General features: G+C 51.9%; 1 protein-coding gene across 4 annotated transcripts; it reads right to left on the reverse strand.

The window, feature by feature from the left end:
• Positions 1 to 4,689: 4,689 nt before the first annotated feature.
• On the reverse strand, positions 4,690 to 23,784 carry Ppp1r7 (protein phosphatase 1, regulatory subunit 7). Of its 4 annotated transcripts, XM_013508064.1 has the most exons (11): positions 23,626 to 23,670; positions 21,125 to 21,186; positions 20,591 to 20,719; positions 16,682 to 16,737; positions 15,823 to 15,888; positions 15,182 to 15,312; positions 13,423 to 13,585; positions 11,971 to 12,087; positions 10,940 to 11,044; positions 7,985 to 8,071; positions 4,690 to 4,995 (listed from the first exon to the last, which is right to left on the reverse strand). In XM_013508064.1, the coding sequence occupies exons 4-11, from the start codon at positions 16,712 to 16,714 to the stop codon at positions 4,819 to 4,821; spliced, it is 879 nt and encodes a 292-aa protein (XP_013363518.1). In that variant the 5' UTR covers positions 16,715 to 16,737; positions 20,591 to 20,719; positions 21,125 to 21,186; positions 23,626 to 23,670; the 3' UTR covers positions 4,690 to 4,818. The 4 variants fall into 4 exon arrangements, with proteins under 4 accessions (XP_013363518.1, XP_013363516.1, XP_005411198.1 ...); XM_013508062.1 differs by lacking the exon at positions 21,125 to 21,186 and having other exon boundaries at positions 20,609 to 20,719; positions 23,626 to 23,775; XM_005411141.2 differs by lacking the exon at positions 21,125 to 21,186 and having other exon boundaries at positions 23,626 to 23,773.
• Between the last annotated feature and the right edge of the window lie 42 nt (positions 23,785 to 23,826).

Below are 23,826 nucleotides of genomic sequence, written 5' to 3' on the forward strand. Positions count from 1 at the left end.
GATGCTTCTGTGAGGGCCCCCGGCTTTCCGCATACAAATCCTGGTCACAGCCGGCTGAGCGGAAGTGGATGGAAGTGTGTGGGTCTGGGCTCCCACGGGGAAGGCTGTGAGGACAAGGTTAAGGGCAAGGGCCTTGCAGGGGACACGGTGGGTAGACCTCTGCCATCTGGCTGGGAAGGGAAGGGAAGGTGTTCATGGCTCCCACCCACGTCCTCCTGGAAGCCACTTGGTGCCGCACAGCCAGGCTTGGAAGGACACGGCCCCAGGTTCTGCTGGGTTACAGCGTCTCTGCTGGGGAGATGAAGGCGGTTCCTGTCACTGCTGTGAGAAACCAGCACAGCTTCCGCCTGCTCCACTGCGAGCGGATCCCTCGCGTGGGCTGGGAGCTTCAGGTTAGCGTGCAGCCCCCGGCTGTGCTGGCTTCTGGGACAGGAGGGGCTCCTCTCCCCACTTCCAGAAGTGTCCATTCCTGCTCAGCGCCTCTCTACCCATCTGACTGCCAGGTGTCTGGGACCACCTCAGTCTCCACACTTTACACTCAGAGCCAGTTGGGAAGCCCTGCTGTTGTCAGGTAGCGGGACCCAGACACTAGGATCTGACTTGTTTTCTTGGCAGAACCGGGGACTGAGCCCAGGGCTCTCCACCACCTAGCACTCCCCCCAATTTTTTGAGACAAGGTCTTGCTGTATAGCCCAGGCTGGCTTCAAACAGTGACCCTCCTGCCTCAGCCTCCCAAGAAGCCGGGAAGATCTGGGCCTATTTGAGACCTTTACTCTGTTGATCACACAGCAAGCTGGCCCCATTTCTGAGGGCAACGTAAGCAATGGCCCGGCATATCTGTCTCTGCTTATTGCTACAGGAAGAATGTCCAAGAAGCGGGGTTAGTAAAAGGACCCGAGCCCTTGACACGGGGCAGAAACCCCAGCCCAGGAGGCTGGCTGAGCTCCTGCGGCCATGGTGGATGGGCTGATTTCCTTGGGCCTCCATGGCTTTGGGGTTATAGACCCTATCCTTGCATTCCTGACACAAAACCTTCTTGGTCAAGAAGCCGTGGTCTTTAATGTACTAGTCTTTTATTTAAGATTTCCGCATTTACTTCCCCAAGCCACTGGAAGGCTTAACCAGCACTTAGTGGATTCCGTTTGCTGGTGGGGTGAACGCTTGTTTCTCATGGCTTGGCGGGGACCCCCGTGCTGAAATGTGAAGGCCTTCCACAGCAATCGCCTTCCTCATGCGGCTCATGGTGGCTGGCCTCTCCGTGTCTCTCAGTGGGGGCGACTACACCAGGCAGCCAAGGTTTTTTCCCATTTCTTCTCCTTCTGGCTTCGGGTTCACATCTCATGACTGGAAATCTTCCTCAGGCAGTTAGTCTTCACCAAGGGCTCACGTTTTACAGCTGTCTTGTTTAGGGTTCCATCTGCTGACCCTTCTACCACACAGGACGTTCTTGTTTGATTTCTGAGCTTTTCCTGTTTCCTCAACTGTTTTGTAGTGGCAGTGTCACGCGCCCTAAGTACAGTAGCTCGCTGATTTTCAGATTCTATTACTCTTCACACTGCAACACCCCTGAAGCTATGCCCTGCAGCTGATGGGAGGGCTCCTGCCGTGTGGATTCTTCCTGCTGTGCTGAGCTGGTAGCAAGAGCCTCCCACACGGCAGGTGAGATCCCCCTCCACAGCCCCTAATCCCTATTTTTTTAAAAAATAAATTGCTACTTTTATTTCATCTTCCATCTTCCATGTAAGCCTCACAGTCAGTGATTTTTGTACAGACTTTATTTTACTAAGGAAGAAATAACTTACCCAAGCCAGGAATATGTATCTTATTAAAGACTATGATGTTAGTTAGTCCAAGGTTTTTAAACTTTACTTCATTAGTTCATTTTTTTTTTTTGTACCAGGAATCGAATTCAGGACCTTGTGCTTGCCAGGCAGGCGCTTGTGCCCAAGCTACATCCCCAGCTCTTAAACTTTACTTCATTAAACAGTGACTTTTATGAACCTCATATCCTCTTGAGCCATCCTTGAGCTTCTGAGATAAAAGCTTCCTAGAAGAAGCAGTCGTCTTCAATTAAGTCTTTTTTTTTTTTTTTTTTGCGGTACTGGGGATCAAACTCACGACCTTGCATTTGCCAGCCAGGCACTTATGCCACTGAGCTATATCCCTAGCCCCTAATTAAGTCTTTTTTTTTTAACATTTTCTTATTTTTTATTTTTGGTCTTTTTGAGATGGTCTCGCTATGCGGCCCAGGCAGGCCTTGAGCTCACTTTGTAGCCCAGGCTGGTCTCGAACTTGCAACCATCCTCCAACCTCAGCCTCCCAAGTGCTGAGATTACAGGTGTGCGCCACCACACGCGGTTCTAATTAAGTCTTTTATTTAAGATTTTTGTATTTATATCCCTAAAAGCAGATTTTTAAATTTTTATTCTATTTTTTTATTCTATTTTATTCTATTTTTTTATTCTATTCTTAATTAGAGACTGGGTCTTGCTGTCCCTCTATTTTTGTCAAGATTTTTAACAGGGCTATTCCCTAATTTGTAACATGAATTCAGACATTTCTACCCGTTTCTTAAATGCTATTCATATCAGTTGCTTCTGGGATCCAGACCTCTTTGAGGGAGTCATTCTTTGATGTCTTTTTCTAATTCTTCCTTAATTATTAGTCTTTTCAGAATTTTAACTCAATTAGAGATAATTTTTCTTTTCTTAGAAAACTGTCATTGCATTTAAATTTTAGATAAGGTTTTCCTACAATTTTTTAAAAAAGTACTCTCATTTCTATGGTTATCTGTATCTTTCTTCCCACTTTTAAATTTACCTTTTATCTAACAAACTTGCTAGACTTAGTCTGAACTACACAAAAGTGGAATTTTTGTAGGTTAAAACATACTACCAGCTAAGCATGGTGGCACAGGCCTGTAATACCAGCACTCAGGAGGCTGAGGCAGGAGTATCGTTGGAAGTTTGAGACCAGCCTGGGCTACAAAGTGAGCTCAAGACCAGCCTGAACTGCATAGTGAGACCCTGTCTCAAAAAGACAGACAAACATATTGCCAATTTCCATATATCTTATTTAATATCCATTTTGTGTGTTCTAATTATCTGGTCTTTATTTCTTCATTCTACTAACATCACCAAAGATGTTTTTCTGTTTTGGTCAGAATGCCAGCAGGACAGAAGAGGCGTCAGAGGACACTTGCCACTCGCTCAGAATCTTCAGGAAATGCCGTCCTCACTGCCCTGGCGCTGGCCAGTGCTCAGCGCCCAGAGCTCGAGTGACTCACGACTCGGCCCTTCTAACTCAGCGCAGCTGCAGCTCACACTGTGCCTGCCCGAACCTGAGGTTGCCAGGTGAGAGACTGCAGAGCTATTCCCTGCTGCAGCCAAGCACCTGCGGCCAGGACCTCCTGGGCTCAGGAGAAGCTCTTGCCTCGGCCTCCAGAGGGGTGGGGCCCACAGGCACACCTCATCCAGCCTTGCTGGGCTGCTCTGAGGGGCTCCTTCCCCTCCTGTTTTGTTTACAGCAGGAGCTCCTCTTCCGCTGCCACGCTGAGTCCAGGGAGGCTTTGGGCTGGGGCCACCCGGTGCTCCAGTGGCTGCTGTCTGTGCCCTCTCTCCCGCCAGCCTCCGCAAGAGCACCTGGGCTCAGTCCTGCACGGCAAGCACCCTCTGCCCTGGTCCCCAGACCAACCCATGTGGCTGCAGGTGTGGTGCAGGGCCCAACCCAAGGCTGGGCACAGCACATCCTCCCACTTCTATGTCAGTCTGTTTTGAGAGGGCTGGAACCAGGAGTGGACATTCAATCCCAGGCCTGTGGTGGTGGCCACAGAGTCTGCACAGACCCAGGACCCTGTCCAGAGACCCCGAGTGGGCTCAGGTGGTGTGCGGGTCCTTCCGTGGCAAGGGGACGGGCGACCTGCTGAGTGCTTGCAGTGCAGAGGGCGGTGGAGGTGCTGACATCAAGCTGGATTTCAGTGGCCTCGAATTTGACCTCAAATTGCCAAGGGTGGCAATGAAGGCCCCATGCTTGTCAGTACAGCTCTGGACTTCCGGAAGCAGAAGGGACTTTGGTGGCCACATGACTTGCGGGGAATCTGAGGCCCAGGGACATTCACGGCCTGTGTGCTAAATACAGACCCTGGTGCGTCCTAGGTGCCAGCCTGATGGCATGGGAGCGGTGCAGCCCAAGAGCTCTGCTCTCTGGAGAGCGAGGTCAACGCTGGACGCGGCCTTGCCCCAGGCTGAGGGGGAGCAGGCGCTGCTGCTCCTCACTGCTCAGGGTGAGGGAGCGTGTTGACCCCACCCCCACCCTGGATTTTGTTTTTAACGCATATAATTTTTTTTAATGTATATTACTTTTTCAGAATTGGCACTGATTAGTCTGAAAGACTAAACAGCGTGGCAGCTGCAGGTCAGGACTGCTCACACCTGCACCCCAGGACCTTCAGCCCTGCTAGGATCTGCACCCTCCCCGCCATGGTCCTGAAGGCCAGATGCCCAGACACGTGTTACTGACACTGGGGCTCCATGACCTCTGAGACAAGGGCACAGCTGGCCACATGAGGCGTGTGCTCCCCATAGCCGCAGTGTCCGCCTGCCACTCGCCAGGGACCATGTGGCAAGGGCTAACGGCACTGGTGCCCCTGACGGCAGGCGCCCCGATGGCAAGGGCATCACACATGCTAGCTACCATCAGTGCCTTTTATTGCCGTGGGTTGTGACTGTTGAGTGACGACGTCAGGAGCAACAGGTAGATTAAAAAACTGTGGCCGGGAAGTCTTGTGAGGAGAGGGACCAGGTGAGGAGCCGTGCAGACTCAGAACCTGACGAAGGTGGCGTCGATCTGCCGCACAGACGGCAGGGCCAGCATGACTTTCCGCCGGTACTGCGGGTCCTTCTGCAGGGGATTGCGCTCCAGGTACACAGTCTCCAGGTTGCGGGCGCCCTTCAGCTCGTCCAGGTCGCTCCAGCTCTCGAGGAGGTTGTCATTCATCTGGGGGCAGAGAGGAGCCATGAGAGGGCAGCTCTGACCCCCACCATGTCCTGCCAGGACCTGACTCCAAGGTGCTGGTCACTGGGGGTCTCCCTTACCCCCAGACCTCCCGCTGCCTGCTGTCCCTCCCGGCCGCGTCTCAGCAGCAGCTGGGTAGAATGGCTTCTTCATACTGGAACTGGGCTGGGAAGCATCCCTCCCACAGGCACAGGGACCCAGATCCTACAAACCAGCTCAGCACTGTTTCCAAGGCTGGGACTATGCACTGAATGACACACAGGTCAGAGCTGCCCCTAAACCCATAGCTCCTGTGAGCCACTACAGCTGGCTCCTGAGGACACCCCACTTCCAAGGCTACTTCTTGCTGCGACACCAGGCATGAGGACACAAGCGTGCGGAGGGGTGGTGTCTTGTTTTCTGTGGTACTGGGGTTGAACCCAGGGCCTTTGCACTAAGCTCCATTCCTAGCCCATTTCTATTTTTGAGACTGGGTCTTGCTAATTTACCCAGCCTAGGCTGGAACTTGTGCCCCTCCTGCTTAGCCTCCCAGAGTGCTAAGATTACAGGTGTGTGGCACCTGTACAGGTATGTGCCCCAGCAAGGGGGTGCAGAGTCAGAGTGGCAGGCGCACAGCCCAGGCCACGCAGAAGGACCACGTGGTCCACACTGTCCAGTAGGCACACGCAGACCCTATGCTGGGATTAGCGGCTGCAGTGATAGCCTAGAGCTCCGGGTGAAGGTGACGTGACATGCTTGCTGGCTTGGAGGACTGTGGCACACGGGCAGCAGCCACCCAGCTCTTAGCCACATGCTCACCTAAGGTCGACCGACCTTACCTAGTACAGCTAGCATCTATCATCTATCCACCCATCTATCACTTGTCTGCCAGATGGCAGTCCGTCCGTCCATCCGTCCATCCATTCATCTCTACCACCGAACAACCCATCCAAACATCCAACTATCCTCTAACAACCAACCAATCTATAATCATCTACCATCCATCACCTACTACCTACCTCTCATCTATCAAGCAACCAGCCTATCACCTAGCTATACCATCTATCTACCCATGCTGCTTCTGTTTTTCTCCTGGAGCCAAAGTGAGGACAGAGCAATCAAACCTGTCTGCTGAGAAGTGGGAGTAAGAGAGGGACAGAAGGGCCCTGGGTCCGCATGTGTGCACGTGAAGTGACACTTGCAGCACTGGAAGATGGCCGGGCATGGGCGGACTTGCTGGGAGGTCCCCTGGTGGCTGAGGAGGCGGGCCTGACTGGAGAGGGCTCATAACAGGTGGGGGAGGATGGCGGCCAGCCTGACTCTGCTGAAGGGCACTGCTAGAGCCAAGGACAAGGACGGGCAGCACGGGGCAGCCGAGCACTGAAGGAAGGAAGCAGTGACAGACACAGGAATGCGGGATGGGGACCACTGAGAACAGAGTGTTGGGGAGGCAGCGGGGCACAGGCGGGAGCAGGAGGGGCTGGAACAAGTTTAGAGGAAGTAATCCATGGAAGTTTTCCATATTGATTAAACCTATAAATGCACAAAGCACTCAACAAACTCTCCATATGTAAGAAGACAAACCACATTGTGGCATATTCTATTCAAGTTTCAAAAACCAAACCAAATCAAAGTTTATTAAGAAGAACATTTCAAAAGCAGCCAGAGGAGAAAAGCAAGTTATACAAATAGGAATGACTGCAGACTTCTCAACAGAAACGGGCAAACCGGAGGACAACGGAGAGACACTGCTCAAGGGCTCTCACAAACTGCCCACACGGCATTGTACAGCCACCATAGCATCCTTCAAAAATGAAAGGAAAACGGAGATGTTTTTTCAGACAACTCAGAGCTGAAGAACTGGTTTACAGGACACTGCATGACAAAAAAACATTAAAATTCTTTGAGTGGAAAGGAAATACCAAGTGGAAACTCAGATTTATGAAGACAAATGGAGAATGCTATTAATGGTAAGGTAACAGTTTTTGTGCTTTTAGGTTTCTTTAAGCGGTGACCGATGCAATGACAGTGCATCTGGCCCTGTCTCTGGACCCCGCTTCCCTGCTGCCTGGCTCCTCAGTGTCCTTCCTGGCTTCCCTGCAGCCAACTGCTAATTGCCCTCCTGACTCACAGAGCCCGTCTCCCTGCCTGGTGCCTCTGCCACCTGTCACTGTCCCTGGTCTGCTCAGACCTACCATGTCACCTGACACGAGCCTGTAACCAGGGTGCCCAGTGAGGGAAAGGGACACTTTCAGAGCAGGTCGCCTATGTCCCAGGGAACTGGACAAGCATGGACTCAGTGTGACTTCCGGGTCAGCTGGATGAGCCTGAGGTTGGTGTTCAGCATGAGGCTGCTGAGTGCCGTAGTCGCTGCCGCGCCGTGTGCTTGAGGGAGTGAGGCTCCCCGGCAGAACCTCAGTACGGAGGACTCAGCGGCTGTTCCCAGCCCCGCACAGCAGATGCAAAGACCCTCCCTGGGGGCGCGTGAGCACCACACACCCGAGTCGCACCCCACCACCACGGCCTCTTCTCCACCCCGACTCTCCTGCCGCCAGCCCTGTGGTGCCGCTCCCAGAGCCACATCACAACTGCGGGATGAGCACGAGGCAGATTCCTGGACGCCATGCCACAGAAAGCACAAGCGCCCTCCATGGTGCTGGGGTGTAGCTGTGCGAGTGCGTGCACCCCTTCTCTTAGTCAAGTGGCAGTTCCAGGGCCGAACCACACACAGACTGGGCCTTCCACACGGTCATCTGAGTCTGCTCCAGCGCAGTGGTGAATGTGATTCTGACCAGTGCTGTTTGGCAGGTACTGCCGTGCGGCTTGCACATAGAAGCAAGGGCACAGAAACACCCTGACGACCCTTGAGCACTCAAACCTCCTCCACGTGACAAAGCTTGTCACGCGGCACCACGGCTCACAAAATCAGAGGCCTTGTGTCAACAGGACCTGTTCAGCTAAAGCAGTACTGATCCCGAGGTATGAAACTTACCCAGAACTCCTGCAGCTCTGTTAGATGGCTGATATTTTCAATCTTTTTGATTCTATTTGATGCAATGTCCAACATCGTGAGTTTGTTCTAAAATAAAAAAATACAAATTCTCCTGGATTATCGCTGTTTACCTGTGGTTACCTGACTGTGCAGTGTGGGGTGCTGAGCTCAGGGCTGCAGGACAAGCCCGCCTCTGCCCTCAGGGTAACTGTGGGGTCTGTATTGAGTGCTTACCACGAGGAGATGCGCGACAACGCCACATCACCATCTACATGAGATTCCTCTCCTCCTCAGGGTGGAGGAACCTGGGGCTCAGCGAGGGTGTGACACTGCCGGGGCACACAATGGGGGAGGAGGTGCCTAGTCCTGAGCCATCCTGAAGGAGGCCCTCAGTAGGGTGAGTCCACAGGAGCAAAGCTGGGGGAGGACAGGGTGCTGGAGAAGGGCCACGCTGAGCCCCACTGGGACTATGGCAATGGGCACGCAGGGCCACAGACAGTCACTGAGGGTCACGCCCTGAGCGGCTGAGTGCCTGCTGCAGGGACAGTGCGTGCCCAGCAGGGTGCATCATGTTATGACCTTCTCAAGATGCCCCCGACACACTGCAGATGGTAAGCCTGAGAGGCTTTTTCAAAGCTAACAGTTTCAAGATTTAACAAGAATTTCATGGTGGGCATTACATCTGCCATAGCTCCTGCTGCTTGCTGCTGTGTGTAACTAATCACCTGGCAAGTTTTCTCTAAACTGAAAGGGAGTCCCTGCACTCACTGCCCTCTGCACTTCTGAGGGTCCCTGCCTTCTATTTCCTTCTGCACTCCTGGCATCACCATTCCAAGTCCTCCCACGTTTTAAGGGACAGTGCACAGTCCCAGCAAAATATACATGAAGCCCACAGACACACAGGACGCCCAGTCAAGGGCTCCAGGACTCAGCTCTGTGCTCACGGCCTCCACACCCACACCGCACCGAGCACAGGCACAGGTGTTATGGCACTGACCGGGACACAGACGGCTGCAGGTGCGAGGCCGCGACGGCCGGGAAAACTATATGGGTATCCTGATGTGTCTGGTGAGGCAGGGTACGGGCACACTGTGCTGGGTCCTTCAAGCCATCCTATCTCACTGCTCGCCACATCCACTCAGACAAGCGATGCCCGAGGGCGCCTGCAGTTCAGGGGCCTCAAAGCCCAAAGGCCTTGAGAACTGCAGAGGAGGGGACCGTGGGGAGCCCAAGGACACACAGTGTGGCAGCAGGGCTGCTTCCCCACACTCTGTACCTGTCCTGTGAAGGTCCCCGTCTGTGCAGGATGGAGGTGGGTGAGGTAAGCATGCTCTGCAAACAAGGCAGACTGGAGCCCTGTGAGATGCAAGGAGCAGCTGCAGCACTGGGCGCAGGTTGGCAGTCAGGCCTGCACCTTGACCTCCCAGCCCAGGGACTCAAGACAACCGGGACTCCCTTTGTGGCTTTTAGGAGGAGCTAGACCTATGTGAAAGCTCATCTGAAAGCAAACCAGTAAACTACCTAAAAAAATGAAAGGAAAAGGAACAGGGCAGGATGGGCGTCCTGTGCCACCAAGTAACACAGGCTGGGGCCAGAGCGTGTTTTACACCCTTGGGAGGGGAGCCAGGGCAGCCAGCTCCGCACAGGACAGATGTCACAGGATGGATGTCATGGAACCTGGGGAGGTGCCTCCTGGGAAGAGGGGCTGGGACACTGCACTTGCCATGTGGGAAAAGGGACATTACTTCCTTACCTCCCACCACAAAAATAAATTCTCAATCAAGAAATAAGACTTGGAAGAAAGTGAGATAAATATTTGATTTCTGGTAGGAAAAAACTCCAGAGAAAACATGGTCATATCTGAATATTACAACACATAATTATGTCTAATATAATTTTTTTTTTTCTGTTTCATCTCAGAGGCCCAGGAATGACCTGGTGTTTAACCACGATGGTGGTGCAGCACTCCTACTAGCAGATTCTGTGCTGCGGCTCCTCTCCTTTGCCCGGGGGCCTGCTCCGTGTGCTCGGCCCGCTGCGGGTTCCTGCCTCCCAGGGGTATGGGCTCCTGGGGAGGGGCCGTCTGTGCACCCTGCCAGCCCCATGGTGCCTCCAGCACGGCACTACGCTCTAGCAACAGCTGCCAGGGGCGCAACTCATTCTGCACCAGAGGTGAACACCTGGCCAGCACACTGGTTTTGTAAACTCTTAATTCACCTGTAAGGTTAGAGCAAAGTGAGCAAATTTCCCACATGCAAATCTTTCTCCTAATTTTCCATAGATGTTGGTGAAATGAAATTCAGATGGTGGTGCCTCTTCCAGAACACCATCAGTAATGGCAACCAGGCCCGGGGCTGAGGCACAAAGGCCAAAGGAGCCAGAACTGCGACTGAAATGCTTTGTCCATGGTAACAAAAGTGACCCATCTGGTTACCTTCGCTGGCCACCAAACAAAACAGAGAGGAAAAAAAACCCAGTAAGAGTGAAGGAGAAAAAGTACTTTATTCATCTTAAACCCTACACTGAGTACAGGCAGGCTGAGGTGAAAGCTGCTGCGGGACGGGGCCCGGGGCCCTGGGCCCGGCCAGAGTGGAAGTTCTTCCTGAGCACTGGCTCTGGCAGCAGGAGGCAGACGAGGCCTCCAAGCTCAAGGAAAAGGCGCTGAGGAGCAGGGCAGGAAGCGCAGTACCTGGGAAGTGGGGCAGCCAGGAGGCCAGCCAGCCTTGTACAGGGCAGGCAGGGTTGCCTAAACCTTCCAGGAGGCCAGCAGCACACGATGAGTAAGTATAGCACCCTGCCCAGGAGGGCACCCACGGACCATAGCTGGTATCCCGCAGGCACCCCTCACTGCCCCCAGGACACACCCCTGGGGCAGGGATCTACTTAAGGCCAGCCCTGGGGGGAGCCTGCTCTCTTGCCCACGGCCCGGCACCCTTGCTGCCCGCAGAGTCTTACATTGTTCTCCAGGCCCTCGATGACCTCGATGCCATTGTGGCTGAGGTACAGCTCCCGCAGGTTCACCAGGCTCTGCAGACCCTCGATCTTTGTCAGCCGGTTGCTCTGCAAGAAGGGAGCCACATGTCAGAGCCGCACAAAGGGAGGAACAGAGGGAATGTGGGAGCTGGGGTTTCTAACTACCCTGAAGGACCCTGAGAAAGGGCTTTCATCTAGAACCTACCAGAGCAGGGTGTGTGCAAAAAAGGGGGTCGAACTCCCAAGTCTCCTCTACCGGGAGTAATCCACGCACTGTTTTTGTTTCTCTGAGACAAGGTCTTGCTATGCAGCTCAGGCTGGCCTTGAACTATGTAGCTTAGGCTGGGCTTAAACTCACGGTGATCTTCCTGTCTCAGCCTCCTGAGTGCTGGGATTACAGGTGTGCACCACCATGCCTGGCTTAATTGAACAATTCTAAAATGTTAAAATTACTGAATATTTTGAAATAAATTCTCATTTTTGTAGGATACATTGCATCTTAAATTAGCTCTTATGAACTTCTTTTTCAAACCATTCTGTGAAACATCTGCTTCACACGGTGCATACTGGTCTTACAGGTGGCTGGCAGGACTTGCCACATCCCAGGGCAATATCACATGTCCCCTCAGAGGTCTGATCCCACTAGTTTACTTCTAACATAAGAGGAGAACGTGAGCCTAAGCACCCAGTACACCCAGCGCCTGTGGACTGCAGTGGACAGGAGGACCAGGCAAGCTTGCCCTTCTGAGGGTTCGTGGCCGAAACCCACCCAATAACCCACCTCTCAGAGGGAAAAGGAACATGACCCAAAACAATGAAATTTAAAGAAAAAAAATTGTAAAAAGTTACATAAGAAAGAATGGCATTTTGGTTGTGCATATTGTGTGGATTCCCTTACTGACAGTGAGACAACATGGCCCCCAGGGATGCGGTGTGGGAAGAGGACTGTGGTTAGGTATGGTGGCTTCCGACTATGGTTATGGCTTTGGGGCAGGGGGCTGGGAGGTCCATACCTGCATACTGAGTACTGTCAGGTTGGTGAGGGCATCCAGGTTCTGAAGCTTAGTAATTTTGTTTTTCCCCAAAAACAAACTCTCAAGGTTGGTTAAAGTGTCGATGTTTTCAATTGCCTGTGAAAAGGACGGAAGAACCGTCAGGACAGTGGCCAGTGGCTGAGCCAGGCACAGGCAGGGCCCTAGGCCAGGAGCCATCTGGACTTGACCTCTGGGATCCTGGGCAACTTTCTGACCGGCTCTGGGCATTTCCAATGCTATCCCACTTGGAAGTATAATATGGAAGACAGGAAGCTGGTGGAAGCTCAAGGTCCAGCCACCCAGGTTCCTTCCAGTTCTCTAGGCTCTGGGGTTCTGGGGAACAGGGTCTGAAAATCCCCAGACCAGCAGATCTCCCACATCCCTTCCTGAGGTGGCACATCTGTACTACCCTCCAGTGTCCAAAACTGCACTGACCACAGCTGAGGCCTCTGGAGAGTGGGATGCCAGGAGCCCTGCCAGGTCTGTGTGACCTGGAAGCCCGAGGACCCTGGGCGGTGCGCTCACCCCGTGGCTTCTCCTCACTGCCATCGTGGTGGCCTCTATCTGACCTCCTCATTGCCTTCCCCATGGCTGGTCAGTCATGGTGTGTTGACTTGGCCTGTTTCCCTCCTGCTCTCAGAGGAAGCTGATGCTTCACAGACAAGATCACTGGACCAGGGTGCTCACAATCAGCAGGCTGGCCAGCGAGGGGAGTATGGCTCATCCCACCCACTGTGACAGGACTGGGCACCCCTTGGAGCCAGAGCTGTGCTCAGGTGCGATGAACCTCCTGCAGTGAGAAACTCTGCAGTGAAAAACTTGGTGAGGCGGATGTTGGGCTCCCTCTCGTTGTGAGTGTGCTGCTTCACTGTTTGTGGCTGTGAGATCTCCAATAATGAGCTTCGAGAGACTCTGCTGGGCCCAGCAGGACTGGCTCGATGTGCTATGCTCTGGACCCCAAATGGAGGGTACGTGGGCTCACAAACACCTGCCCCAGGTGCTAAGCAAGGCCGGGGAGCACATCAGCACAGTGACCACAGCGAGGTCAGATGTGGGTGTGCAGGGTCTTCTGGCCGAGAGTCATTTCTGCCTGTGAGGACTTCCCTCTGCTTTGTCTGGCAGTGACGGACTGGATCTTGCTTCTCTGAAGTTGGAGGCACAGTGCCGGGCTGGCAGGCTCACCACAGCAGAGCATAGCTGGGGAAGGCCGGAGGCTGGGGCAGGGCTGGGATGGAAAGCAACAGGACTCTATGTGTGGCGCACAGGCCAGACCTCGCTAAGGGGCACACACTCTTGACACCGACTTCTGGGTAACATTTTTCCTTAAGAATAATCTTGTTCCTGAAACACCACGGCATCATGAGAAAAACCAGCCAGGCACACATCCTATGCACATGGCTACTGATCACAGCCTGGTGCCCTCGCACCTACCCGGATGCGGTTGGATCCCAGCTCCAGCATCTGCAGCTGATTCAAGTTACTTAGGTTCTCAATTTTACTGATTTTATTGTTGACCAAGAAGAGTTTTTTAAGTTGGGTCAATTTGTCGATCCCTTCGATGTTTCTCAGCAGATTAAAAGATATATCTAGAACCCTAGGAACAAGCAAAACACTTCTTAAAAAATGGACACGAATTGCAGAGGTGCCAGAATTTAACTAGCTGAGAGGCAGCCTCCCTTCTAGGAAGCTGTGGTCACTGTGGGGTGGGATCTGACCATATTCTGTCCCCACCAGCTCACACCCACGCTGTCGGGGGGGGGGGGGACGTGACTCTGCTGGGAGCCAGGAGAGTCCTGGGGCAGCATGCAGACTCCCAGGGCTGTATTTGGAACAGAAGCCAGGTTTTGTTCATGCCTGTGTCCGTGGCAGGACCTAGAACCAGGACACAGGAGGCATCTGAGATGTGCTGAATTAACCACAAAACAGCAGGGTGTGATGGCACACACCTGTGATCCCAGCTACTCCAGGTGCTAAGGCAGCAGGACTACAAGTCTGAGGCTAGCCCGGACAACTTTGAGAGATGCTATGTAAAAAAAGAGGAGTGAAGCCAGGCGTGGTGGTGCACGCCTGTAATCCCAGCACTTGGGAGGCTGAGGCAGGAGTACTGTTGCGAGTTTTGAAGCCAGCCTCGGCTACAAAGTGAGGTCAAGGCCAGCCTGAACTGCAGAGTGAGATCCTGTCTCAAAAAGACCAAAAAAAAAAGGAATGGGCTGCAGCTTAGTGGCAGAGCATTTGCCCAGCATGTGTGAGGCCCTGGGTTCATCCCTAGTATAGTACTGGGGAAAAAAAAAATCAAGAAAAGAGGAACATTAATCCAAATTATCTTTTCTTCTTTTTGGCAGTACTGGGGACTGAACCCAGAGCCTCACACATATTGGGGAAGCATTCCACAATTTCAACCCTTAAGTCTTTTTCTTTTTTGCAGAACTGCAAATTTTTTTTTCTTTTTTTGGTATTGGGAATCAAACTCATGACCTCAGGCTTGCCAGGCAAGCACTTAAGCTGCTGAGCTATATCCCTGGCCAGAACTGCAAATTGAACCCAGAGCTTTCACACTGAGCTACACGGCCAGCTTTTTATTTATTTTGTAATTTGAGACACTAAATCAAAAGTTGTCCAGGCTAGGCTTGAATTTGTGATCCTTCTGCCTCAGTCTTCCAGAGTACAGAGTACAGAGATTAGGGATATACCACCATGACTGCCCTTAGTCCTGGTAAAATTTTTTTTTTCAATAGGGGCTGGTTAAATTGCTCAGGATTTGAACTTGCAATGCTCCTGCCTTAGCCTTCTGAGTAGCTGGGATTATAAGAATGTGCCACCACAACTGGCTTCTCCCTGATTTTGCTACCACCCAGAACAGAATCTAGCTGGAAGCCCTGCTTCAGCCTTCCAAGCAAGGCTGTCCAGCAACTTGATGGCACGTGTGAAGCTGCTGTGCCCTGTGACAGCTAGGGGTGGTACTGGATCTGGGGCAGGGTCAGCCTCAGGATGGCCAGAGCCAGAAGGAGGGCTTCAGAGGGGCTGGGGATTTAGCTCAGCAGCACAGCACCTGCCTAGCAAGCGCAACGTCATGAGTTCGATTCCCGGTACCGGAGAAAACAAAAAACAAAAAACAAAACAAAAAAAAAAGGAGGGCTTCAGGGAGCCTGGCCACCCGCCGCCCAGTTGTCTTCTCTGGTCCCCCACTCACTCCAACTCAGTCAGTGCCTCCAGGTTTTCAATCTTTTTGATCTGGTTATCGTAGAGATCCAGCTCACGGAGGCTCTGCAGCTCCTCTAGGTTCTCAATGCACTTAATTAAGTTCTGACGGAGGCAGAGAGTCTGGGGATGGGAAGAGGATGGTTGCCACGGGCAAGGGAGGGAGACAGGGCTTCCTTCCATGGGGAGGAAGTCCCCATCCTCCCAGGTTCTTAATGGCACTGGCTTTTGAGAGGCATGGGCAAAGGCACACAGCTACCGCCACCCTGTCCCACCTGAGAACAGGCACAGGCCTGCAGGGAGAACCCATGAGGGCAGGAAGGAGCTGGACCAGGCTGGGGGGGCCACAAGTTGGCAGAACCCAAGAACTGCCATGGATTCTACACTGAGAAGCAAACCCAGCTGCAGGAGTGAGCACCACATACCCTGTCACGTGTCACCCTGGTACTTGGCCGTGAGGCTGGCCGAGCTCCAGGGGCCTTGTGAGCTCAAGTGCTGCCACGCCTCCACCACATCCAGACACAGAGATGCATGGCAGGGTCCCCCACAGGTAGGCGCCTTGCACAGGACAGGGACAAGGGCTGTGTATAACCTCTTAAGTCACCTTGTACGCAAGGAAAGAATCCCTCTCACCTTCACTTTCTTCAGCACCTCAAAGCCTTCGATTTTCCCAATTCGATAGTGATTCAGATCCACATCCTGAAACCCAGAGGAAACAAGTGCTAAGGTCTGTTTCCTGGAGCATGAGCCGTGGAGGAGGACTATGGCAGTGGAGGGGAGGGTGGGAGAGGACATGAGCTTCAGCCACATCACACCCTGACAAGAAGTGTTGGTGTTGCAGCGAGAGCTGGCGGGAGCTCTTTGGTTTAGCTGTGACTTGTCAGGCAGGTAATCTTATTTTTTTTTTTTTTTTTTTTTTGTACTGGGAATCGAACTCAGGACCTTGTACTTGCCAGACAGGTGCTTGTGCCACTGAGCTATATCCCCAGCCCTTAGTTGTGACTTGTATTCATTTTGTATAAATGACTGTGACAGCTTTCTCTTGCCTGCCACTCCCTAAGCACAAAAGAAAGCCCAGCTCCATGGACAGGAACTGTTACATGATCATCATTCCTGTGGGCTTAGGAGAAGATCCCAGTCAGGCCCTGTCCAGCCCCCAAGCACTAGCTGCATACATGTGTGACTCTTTGGGGGTTGGAAATAGGAAGGCCTAGGACAGACAATGTGATACGGACCCATGTACGTGATTTATGAGCCAAAGGTATTGCACTTGGCTTCCATTTCCCATGGAATTTTTTTTTTCTTTTTTTTTTCCCATGGAATTTCAATTACTGGGATTAAAACAGGAAGAACACTGAGACTGACCCAACCAAGGGAAGCGTAGGCAACCTCTCTAGGGAAATCACTAATCTGTCACCTTCATAAAAGATAACCTGATAATGAGGTGGCCCATCACCGCGCACCCTGAGCTGGGCAGAACAGGAAGCATTACCTCCGCATCTCGGTCCAGGCTGATGGTTTCCATGTCTACAGCCAGCTCATGTTCCTCTGAAAAAGGGACGAGGAAGAAAGCTCATTCAGGACTCCCAACAGGAGGCAGTGGACCCAGGTCAGATTTGGCAGGAAGCGCCCACCCAGCATGACTCGACAAAGGTGATGCTTCGAGTACTCTGAGCTTCCTGAATTCAGCTACTGGCAAATGTTTCTAAACTTCCACCTGTGCCTCTGAGCTTCACTAGAAGGGAGGTACAACTTGAAGCTGCTGGCAGAAAGGAGGGCAAGGAGGCTGGCTCTGCGTGGCGAGCCCAGTCCCTGCTGGGAAGTACTGCTTCGAGACTGCTGCCTCCCCCAACTCCCCTTCTTGTCTGTGGCAATACAACCAGGCCGTCTGAACACAGATCATGCTGGGCACATCACATGTTCTAGGATGTGCCTTTTACTGCTTTGGAAAGTGGCCCAGCATCTACAGATGCTTTTCTCTGCAAAAAAACCAAAATAAAATGAAGCACAGCTCAACAGATAAGATCAAAGAGCCTCGATGAATAATTAAAGCATGTTCCTCAACTGGGAGACTGGTGAACTAGTTTCAGTGGACAGGCCTACTGCGACTCCACAGCACTCTCCCCTCAGAGTGGCTGCTTCCAGCAGAGGGGCTCACAGCGTCTCACCAGCAGCCCCTCCCTCTCATTTCACCAGAGCCTACTTACCTTCAAGGAACAGACAGACACATGCATGTACACAAGCACAGTACACATGTATGTGCACACACACCAGTGTGTGCACACGCCCTTACCATACTTTAAGAGAGTATTTTCTCCATATCAACAAATATCGAGCCATTGCTCACATTTCCCAAGAGTCTTCTACTTTTTTTCTTGTTTGTATGAGGTAAGATCCAAATAAGGTTATTACTGTGACTGGATGTTATTTTTCTTTTTTATTTCTTTTTTTGAGACAGAGTCTCACCACGTAGTTCAGACTAGCCCCGAACTCACTACATAGCTCAGGGTTGTCTCAAAATTGAAGCAATCCTCCTGCCTCACTCTCCTGAATGCTAGGATTATAGGCCACCCTGCTTGGCTCTGCACAGTATTTTTTAGGACCCTTTTTTCCCTTGCAACTTTTTGTTGGCAGAAAGTCGGTTGCCTGTCTTATGGTGCTTCTCAATTCTGGGTCCTGAATTGTTCCCAGGATGCTCTCCCTTCTGCATTTCTTGTAAGCTGATTGTCACTGTTAGAATTTTACTGGGGCTCTTTCTTCTGTGTCTGTCCCACAGGGCCCCCAGTGATAAGCAGAGTATGCACTGGCAGCTGCTCCTCAGCTGGCAGCCTCAGACATTCCACACGGGACCAGCTTAACCAAGAAGTGTGGCCCTGCTTGGCCAATCACTTCACTGTCTTTTCACAATGCCTTTTCTATAATGATGAACAGGGGGCACTTGAAAAAAATAGTTACAGTTTACCTGTAACTTTATAGGGTACCAACTGACCTAAGACTTGAACAAAAAAAAAAACTGGGAAAAACTGAAAGACAGGTCCCCTGCCCCCAGCACTGACTCACTGTCCTGGAGCTCAGGAAGCTGTGGTGAGAGACCCTGCAATTAAGTCAGGGTGCGTGGCCATATGGTGCCCAACCAGGACATCGAGAAACTAAAAGGAGACACCACAGACAGAGGCACCAGCCAGAGGTGGGACCAGGGCTAACCTGGCTCCTCAGGACACATGCCCCACGGTCAGGGGCTGCTACCTGCAGTCACCTTGCAAGGCTGGCCTGTCTCCTTCCTGAGATGCCAGTGTAACCTAGAGGAAATGTACCCGCCTAGAACAACCTTCCAAATGCACCATGACCATATTTTAAAAATGAATTAGAGGAAATAAGTACAGGATAACAGTAAATGTGTTTGTTTTGTTTAAAGATTAAGTGGGCCGGGTCTGGTGACGCACCTCTGTAATCACAGCACTGGTGGTGGGGGGAGGCTGAGGCAAGAGGATTGCTGTTAGTTTGAGACCAGCTTGGGGTACAAAGTGAGTTCAAGGCCAGCCTGAACTGCATAGAGAAACCCTGTCTCAAAAAGACCAAAAAAAAAAAAAAAAAAAAAAAGAAGAAGAAAAAGATAAAATGTAAGTAAGTGCTGGTAGGAGCCAGTCCCAGTTTCTCAGACATCAGAAATGTGAGTTCCCCCGAAAACCTATGGATCCAGACAAGCTGGACTGGGCCAGAAGGGCTGCCCTGCAGCAGGCATGGAAAAGCTCTTCCCTCATCTACGTGCAGCAGTGCTCCAGGGTGATGCAACCAGCCAGGGGACAGAAGCCCTGAGCCTGGCCTCCAAGTCCCGGGGTACCCTGGGTGCCTGAAGTCTCACAACCTCACAGCAAAAATCCGAGCCTTCCTGTGACTGCGTCAGAGGACGCCAGCGCCCATGCCCTCACCCACTCCCGGCACTTCCAGAACACCAACTCTGAAGTTCCAAACTAAATGTGAAGGGCGCTTCTTTGCTTCTTTTGCTTTAAAATTTGGTTGCCATAGTTACCAGTAGTCCTTGCTGGCACAGAAGGCACAGTGCTATTTTAAAAATTAGCTTTTTTTATGAACTTATTTTTATAAGAGTAATGCACAATTACAAATATCTGAAATATTCATACACTGTCTACAAATGTGGAAAATGCAGAAAGCAGAGGTGTCTCTTGAGCCTGCTCTTCAGAGACCCTCAGTAATGCTGACTTTCTTTCTTCTGGTGTGGTACTAAAGACTGAGCCCAGGGCTTCCTGCACTCGAGGCTGCTGAGCTAGTGCTCTACGACTAAGCTATGTTCCTAGTCCTTTTTAAATTTTTTTTTTTTTTTGTCTTTTTGAGACAAGGTCTCACTATGCAGTTCAGGCTGGCCTTGAGCTCACTTTGTAGCCTAGGCTGGCCTCGAACTCGCAGTGCTCCTCCTGCCTCAGCCTCCTGAGTGCTGGGATTACAGGCATGAGCCACCACACCCGGCTCTCCCTTTTTCAATTTTGAGACAGGGTCTCATTAAATCGCCCACGTTGTGATTCTCCTGCCTCAGCCTCCTGAGTAGCTGGAATTAAAGCATACATCATTGTGCCTAGCTTCTTTTAGGGTGTTAAAACTACATATTCATATTTTCTTAACTAAAAATAAGATTTTAATGTGAACACTGTTTAGAAACTTGCTTTTTTAAAAAAAACCCTCATAATCTTTCTTGGATATCTTTTTATGTTCATATGATCCTCTCATTCTTTTCATGTAAATTTTTCCCCTTAGCTGGGTATAAATTTATAATCCTTCCACCTCTGCCTCTCAGAATGCGGAGCTTATAGGCACCTGCCTAGCTTAAAAACTGACTTTCTAAGCAAACAAACAAAAAGGTGTGAGTCATGAACGGGGAGGATGAGACACTACCACAGGAAGCCGGTTGGATATTTCTACATAAAATGACCCTGAATGATACTTGAAAAGTTGATCCTCCGGCCATAGAATGGCAAAGCAGGGTTAGATGTGACTGCTGGAAGTCACTGAGCATCACTCCCAGTGCGACTGCACGCAAAGGCAGGGTCATTGGCTTCCCTTTTAAATTTCAACTCTTTCCAAACACAAGGCTGAAGACCCCTTTCCTGGTTCTATCACAGATGACACACTTGTGCCAATGCAACCAGCAGTGCTACTCGCCTTCAGCGGAACTGGGCAAAACTGCACCGCCCCAGCAAGTGCTGTAAGCACATCAGTGGGGAGCCCCCTAGGAGGAGGTTGCATCTGGAGAGCACGCCCCCTGCCTCAGCCCACTGAGGGCCTCTGAGGAGCAAGGTGGCCCTTTCCAGAATGGACACAGCCCCCGTTGCCCCTGCCTGGCACGCTACCCTCTGGGTGGGGCGAAGGCTCTCAACAGGCCCGGTACCTTCTGGGTCCTCCTCACCCCGCTCCACGCCATCCTTCAGGCTCTGCTCACTGAGGTCTGCCACGATGCCACTGGTGTGCTTCTTCCCCTCCTCGTCGCCCGACTCTTCAGACTCGACTCGCCTGTCAACTGAACCCACACGTCAGTAAGAATGCCGTCTCCTCTGTGTGACTCTCTGAGGAGCACACAACAGGCTAACGCACAGCTGTGAGTCAGCAAGACTTTGCTTAGAAATGGTGGGCAGATTCAGTACATGAACATCTGAGTCTCTTGCGTCCCGGCACCACCTGAAGCACAGAGTGGCAGGGGTACCTGGGCACGTGGTACATTGGCTGCGTGGACATTTGGGTGAGTGACACACTGTCCCCATCCTCAGCGGGTTGGTGGAGAACTGCCAGATATTCTAAAAGCCCTGGGATGTTCTGTGATCACAGGTCTTAGGGGGCACCACGTGGTGTGGAGCCTCCTGGATGGTGCACAAGTTTGGCCTGACATCTGCCTCAGAAGGGGCACAGTGATCTTCCCGACACATACCTTCATCCACGCTCCACTATCCATTTGGCCAAGAAAACCAGCCAAGTTCACAGGCCCATGTTCTGAAAGAAATCAAGACTAACTCAAATCAGACTGTGGGCAGGAGGGAGCTTAATGAAAAAGAAGAATGTGCCAAGACTGCCAATGCCCCTCATGAAAGTTACTGATCTCAAAGGTCACTGGACACAATGTTATAAATCCAAGCTTTCAAAGGCTGGTAAAGAAATATTTGAGTTAATGCATAAGGCAATCTAAATGTGGGAGGCACGTAAAAATTCTCTGGCAAGGCTATAAAGTAATTATCCTTTTTCGTAATTTTTTTGTGACTTCTTTGGAAGTCTGTCTGGAGGGCTGGAGATGCTAGCACATTACTTAGAATTATCAACCACCATGGAAGCATTTTCCTTCTAGATTTTGGCTAAGCTGCAAGGAGGTGCACCCTTTGAGGGGAAAAAATTCCACATGTCTTTGTGTTTCTTGTTGTACCTACAAAGCACACCCAGGAAAGAACTGCTGGGTAAAACAAGTACTTCTAAAACCCACCTCCAAAATCTTGAAATCTATCCCTTCTTTCCTGACCTGGCCTGGCTACTTACGACCTGAAGCCTATATTCCTGCCTTGCCCGTTCACTGGCCTCTCTGTGGTCTCTTGCCCTGTTTAATTTATTCTCTCAGCACCAGAGAATTTGATTTGATTCTAAAGCTAAATCTGATCTGTGTTTCCAAAAATATTTCTGAAATGCCAATGGCTCTTCTGAGTTTGCGTCTCACCTCTAGAGACACAGCTCTGGCAAATAACTTTCTTTTCCAAGCCTCAGTGTTCTTATCTGTAGAAAGGCACTAGTAGTGCCCACACCTCAGAAAGCTACCGTCAGGGTTAAGTCAGAAAAGACACAGGAGCAGTCAGTGTGTGCATGACACACAGGAGAACTTAGTAAATGAGTTAACACCAGGCACAGGCTTCTCTATCATGCAGCTTTAGGGAGCACAGGTTCTGGGTCTGGGCCTGAGCACTCCATAGGAGGGGGAGGATGAGCAGCCGGAGACAATCTGCACCTCTATCCTGAGGCCTGCACAGGGTCCAGATCAGAGGACTGCTGGCCAATAAGCACGCAAGGTGTCTGTGGAGCTCTGGGTATGATGGGCTCGCAAAGAGGGGAAATAAAGTTACCACCGAAGAGGGAATGTCTGAGTTAAGGTATTGGCAGTGGGGACCAAAGTGGTGTTGAAGGTTTGGAGCTACTGAAACAGTAGAAGTGTCAGATCTGGTAAAGACATGTGTGGGAGTGAAGAGAGAGAAGCCCAGTTTTCTGTTTTCCCTTTATCAAGAAATGGAAACAGCTGGGGGAGGATTGTGCTGGGGCCTGCAGGAAGATGGGGATAGGAAGAGGTATTTTCTTGCTTAAAAAGACGCAAGGATATCAAAGTCTAGGACCCTTAGGTGTGATGCTCCCTGCCAGGCCCTCCCTGGCCACTGGTAAGCCTCACTGGCCACTCATATATGACCATCACTCTTGGAAAACTCTCCTTCAAACCCTTCGCCTGTGACTGGGTTTCCTTTATCTGCAATGATATTTGATTACACCCACCGCTCCGCCCACCCTACCTATCCCCAACTTGGCTGACAGCTACTGATTCATCAAGGGCCAGCACAGAGCCAGTAGCACCACCTCAAGGCACCTAGCCATTGCTTCTGCACCCTCTCGCTTAGCTCCATATCCTTCTTCCCCAGAATTCTTCACAGGAGACAGTGATTGCTATTCTGGAGGACTGTTCCACTCACTCAACCGCTGGAGCCACAAACATTTAAGTGCACAAAGACATGACTGACTCCCACTGGGGACAAGTATGTGTACGCGTGGGTCTTTACATGCACGCAATAAACATGCATATATGTAAATATGCTTACATGTATGTATAATACACACCCATACATGCAAGTACATAATAATGTAATAATTCCGTCAAGTGGCAGAGAAGTCAGTCAGTTGAACGGAGTCTTTTTGGGACTGTAACCCGGCAATCAGGGACGGCCTTGTATAACTCGATCTCCGGAGCTCCTTGCCATCCCTGCGCCACAACCCATTCGCTCCCCACAGAGGATCCTTCTCCGCCCCCGCCACACGAATAAGCAGCAGCCTCTGCAGGTCTCTGCGCCAGCAGCCTCAGTTTCCCCGCGAGCTGACAGAGGGCCGCCCCTCCCCACCTGTCAATCTCCGGCGTTCTGGGGAGGCTCCCGCCGCGCCACGTCCCCGTCGGCCCCCGCCCCCGCCGGCCGGAGCAGCGCCCTCCCCTCTCCTCGACGCCAGTCGCCTGGTAGCTGCCGCCCTCGGGGCGAGGTCCCCGGTCTGAACCGCCCCCGCCCAGCCGAGCCCGGAGGGCAGCTGTCAGGGCTCGGCCGCCGTGGTCGGAGGCGGGATGCTAAGGTCCTCCCGAGCAAGGGGTCGTGCCCGCCCGCTTCCCCCACCCGCCGTCCCCGGACGCCCGCAGGGGTAGCTCACCCTCCATCATCTCCTGCGACTGTTGCTGCCCCGCGCCGCGCTCCGCCGCCATATTGGCTGCTCTTCCCCTTTCCGGAATCTGTCGCCTCAGGGCCCTCGGCCAATCGGAGTTCCCGACTCCGAGCCAGTCAGCCAATGGGGCCCGGCTCAGAGGCTCGGGCTACTCTCCTGTGCAGAAGCAGCGCCTCACGGGAGTCGTAG

The sequence above is a fragment of the Chinchilla lanigera genome, unplaced genomic scaffold (genome assembly GCF_000276665.1).
Source record: "Chinchilla lanigera isolate Chin_1 unplaced genomic scaffold, ChiLan1.0 scaffold00141, whole genome shotgun sequence".
Classification (NCBI taxonomy): Eukaryota; Metazoa; Chordata; class Mammalia; order Rodentia; family Chinchillidae; genus Chinchilla; species Chinchilla lanigera.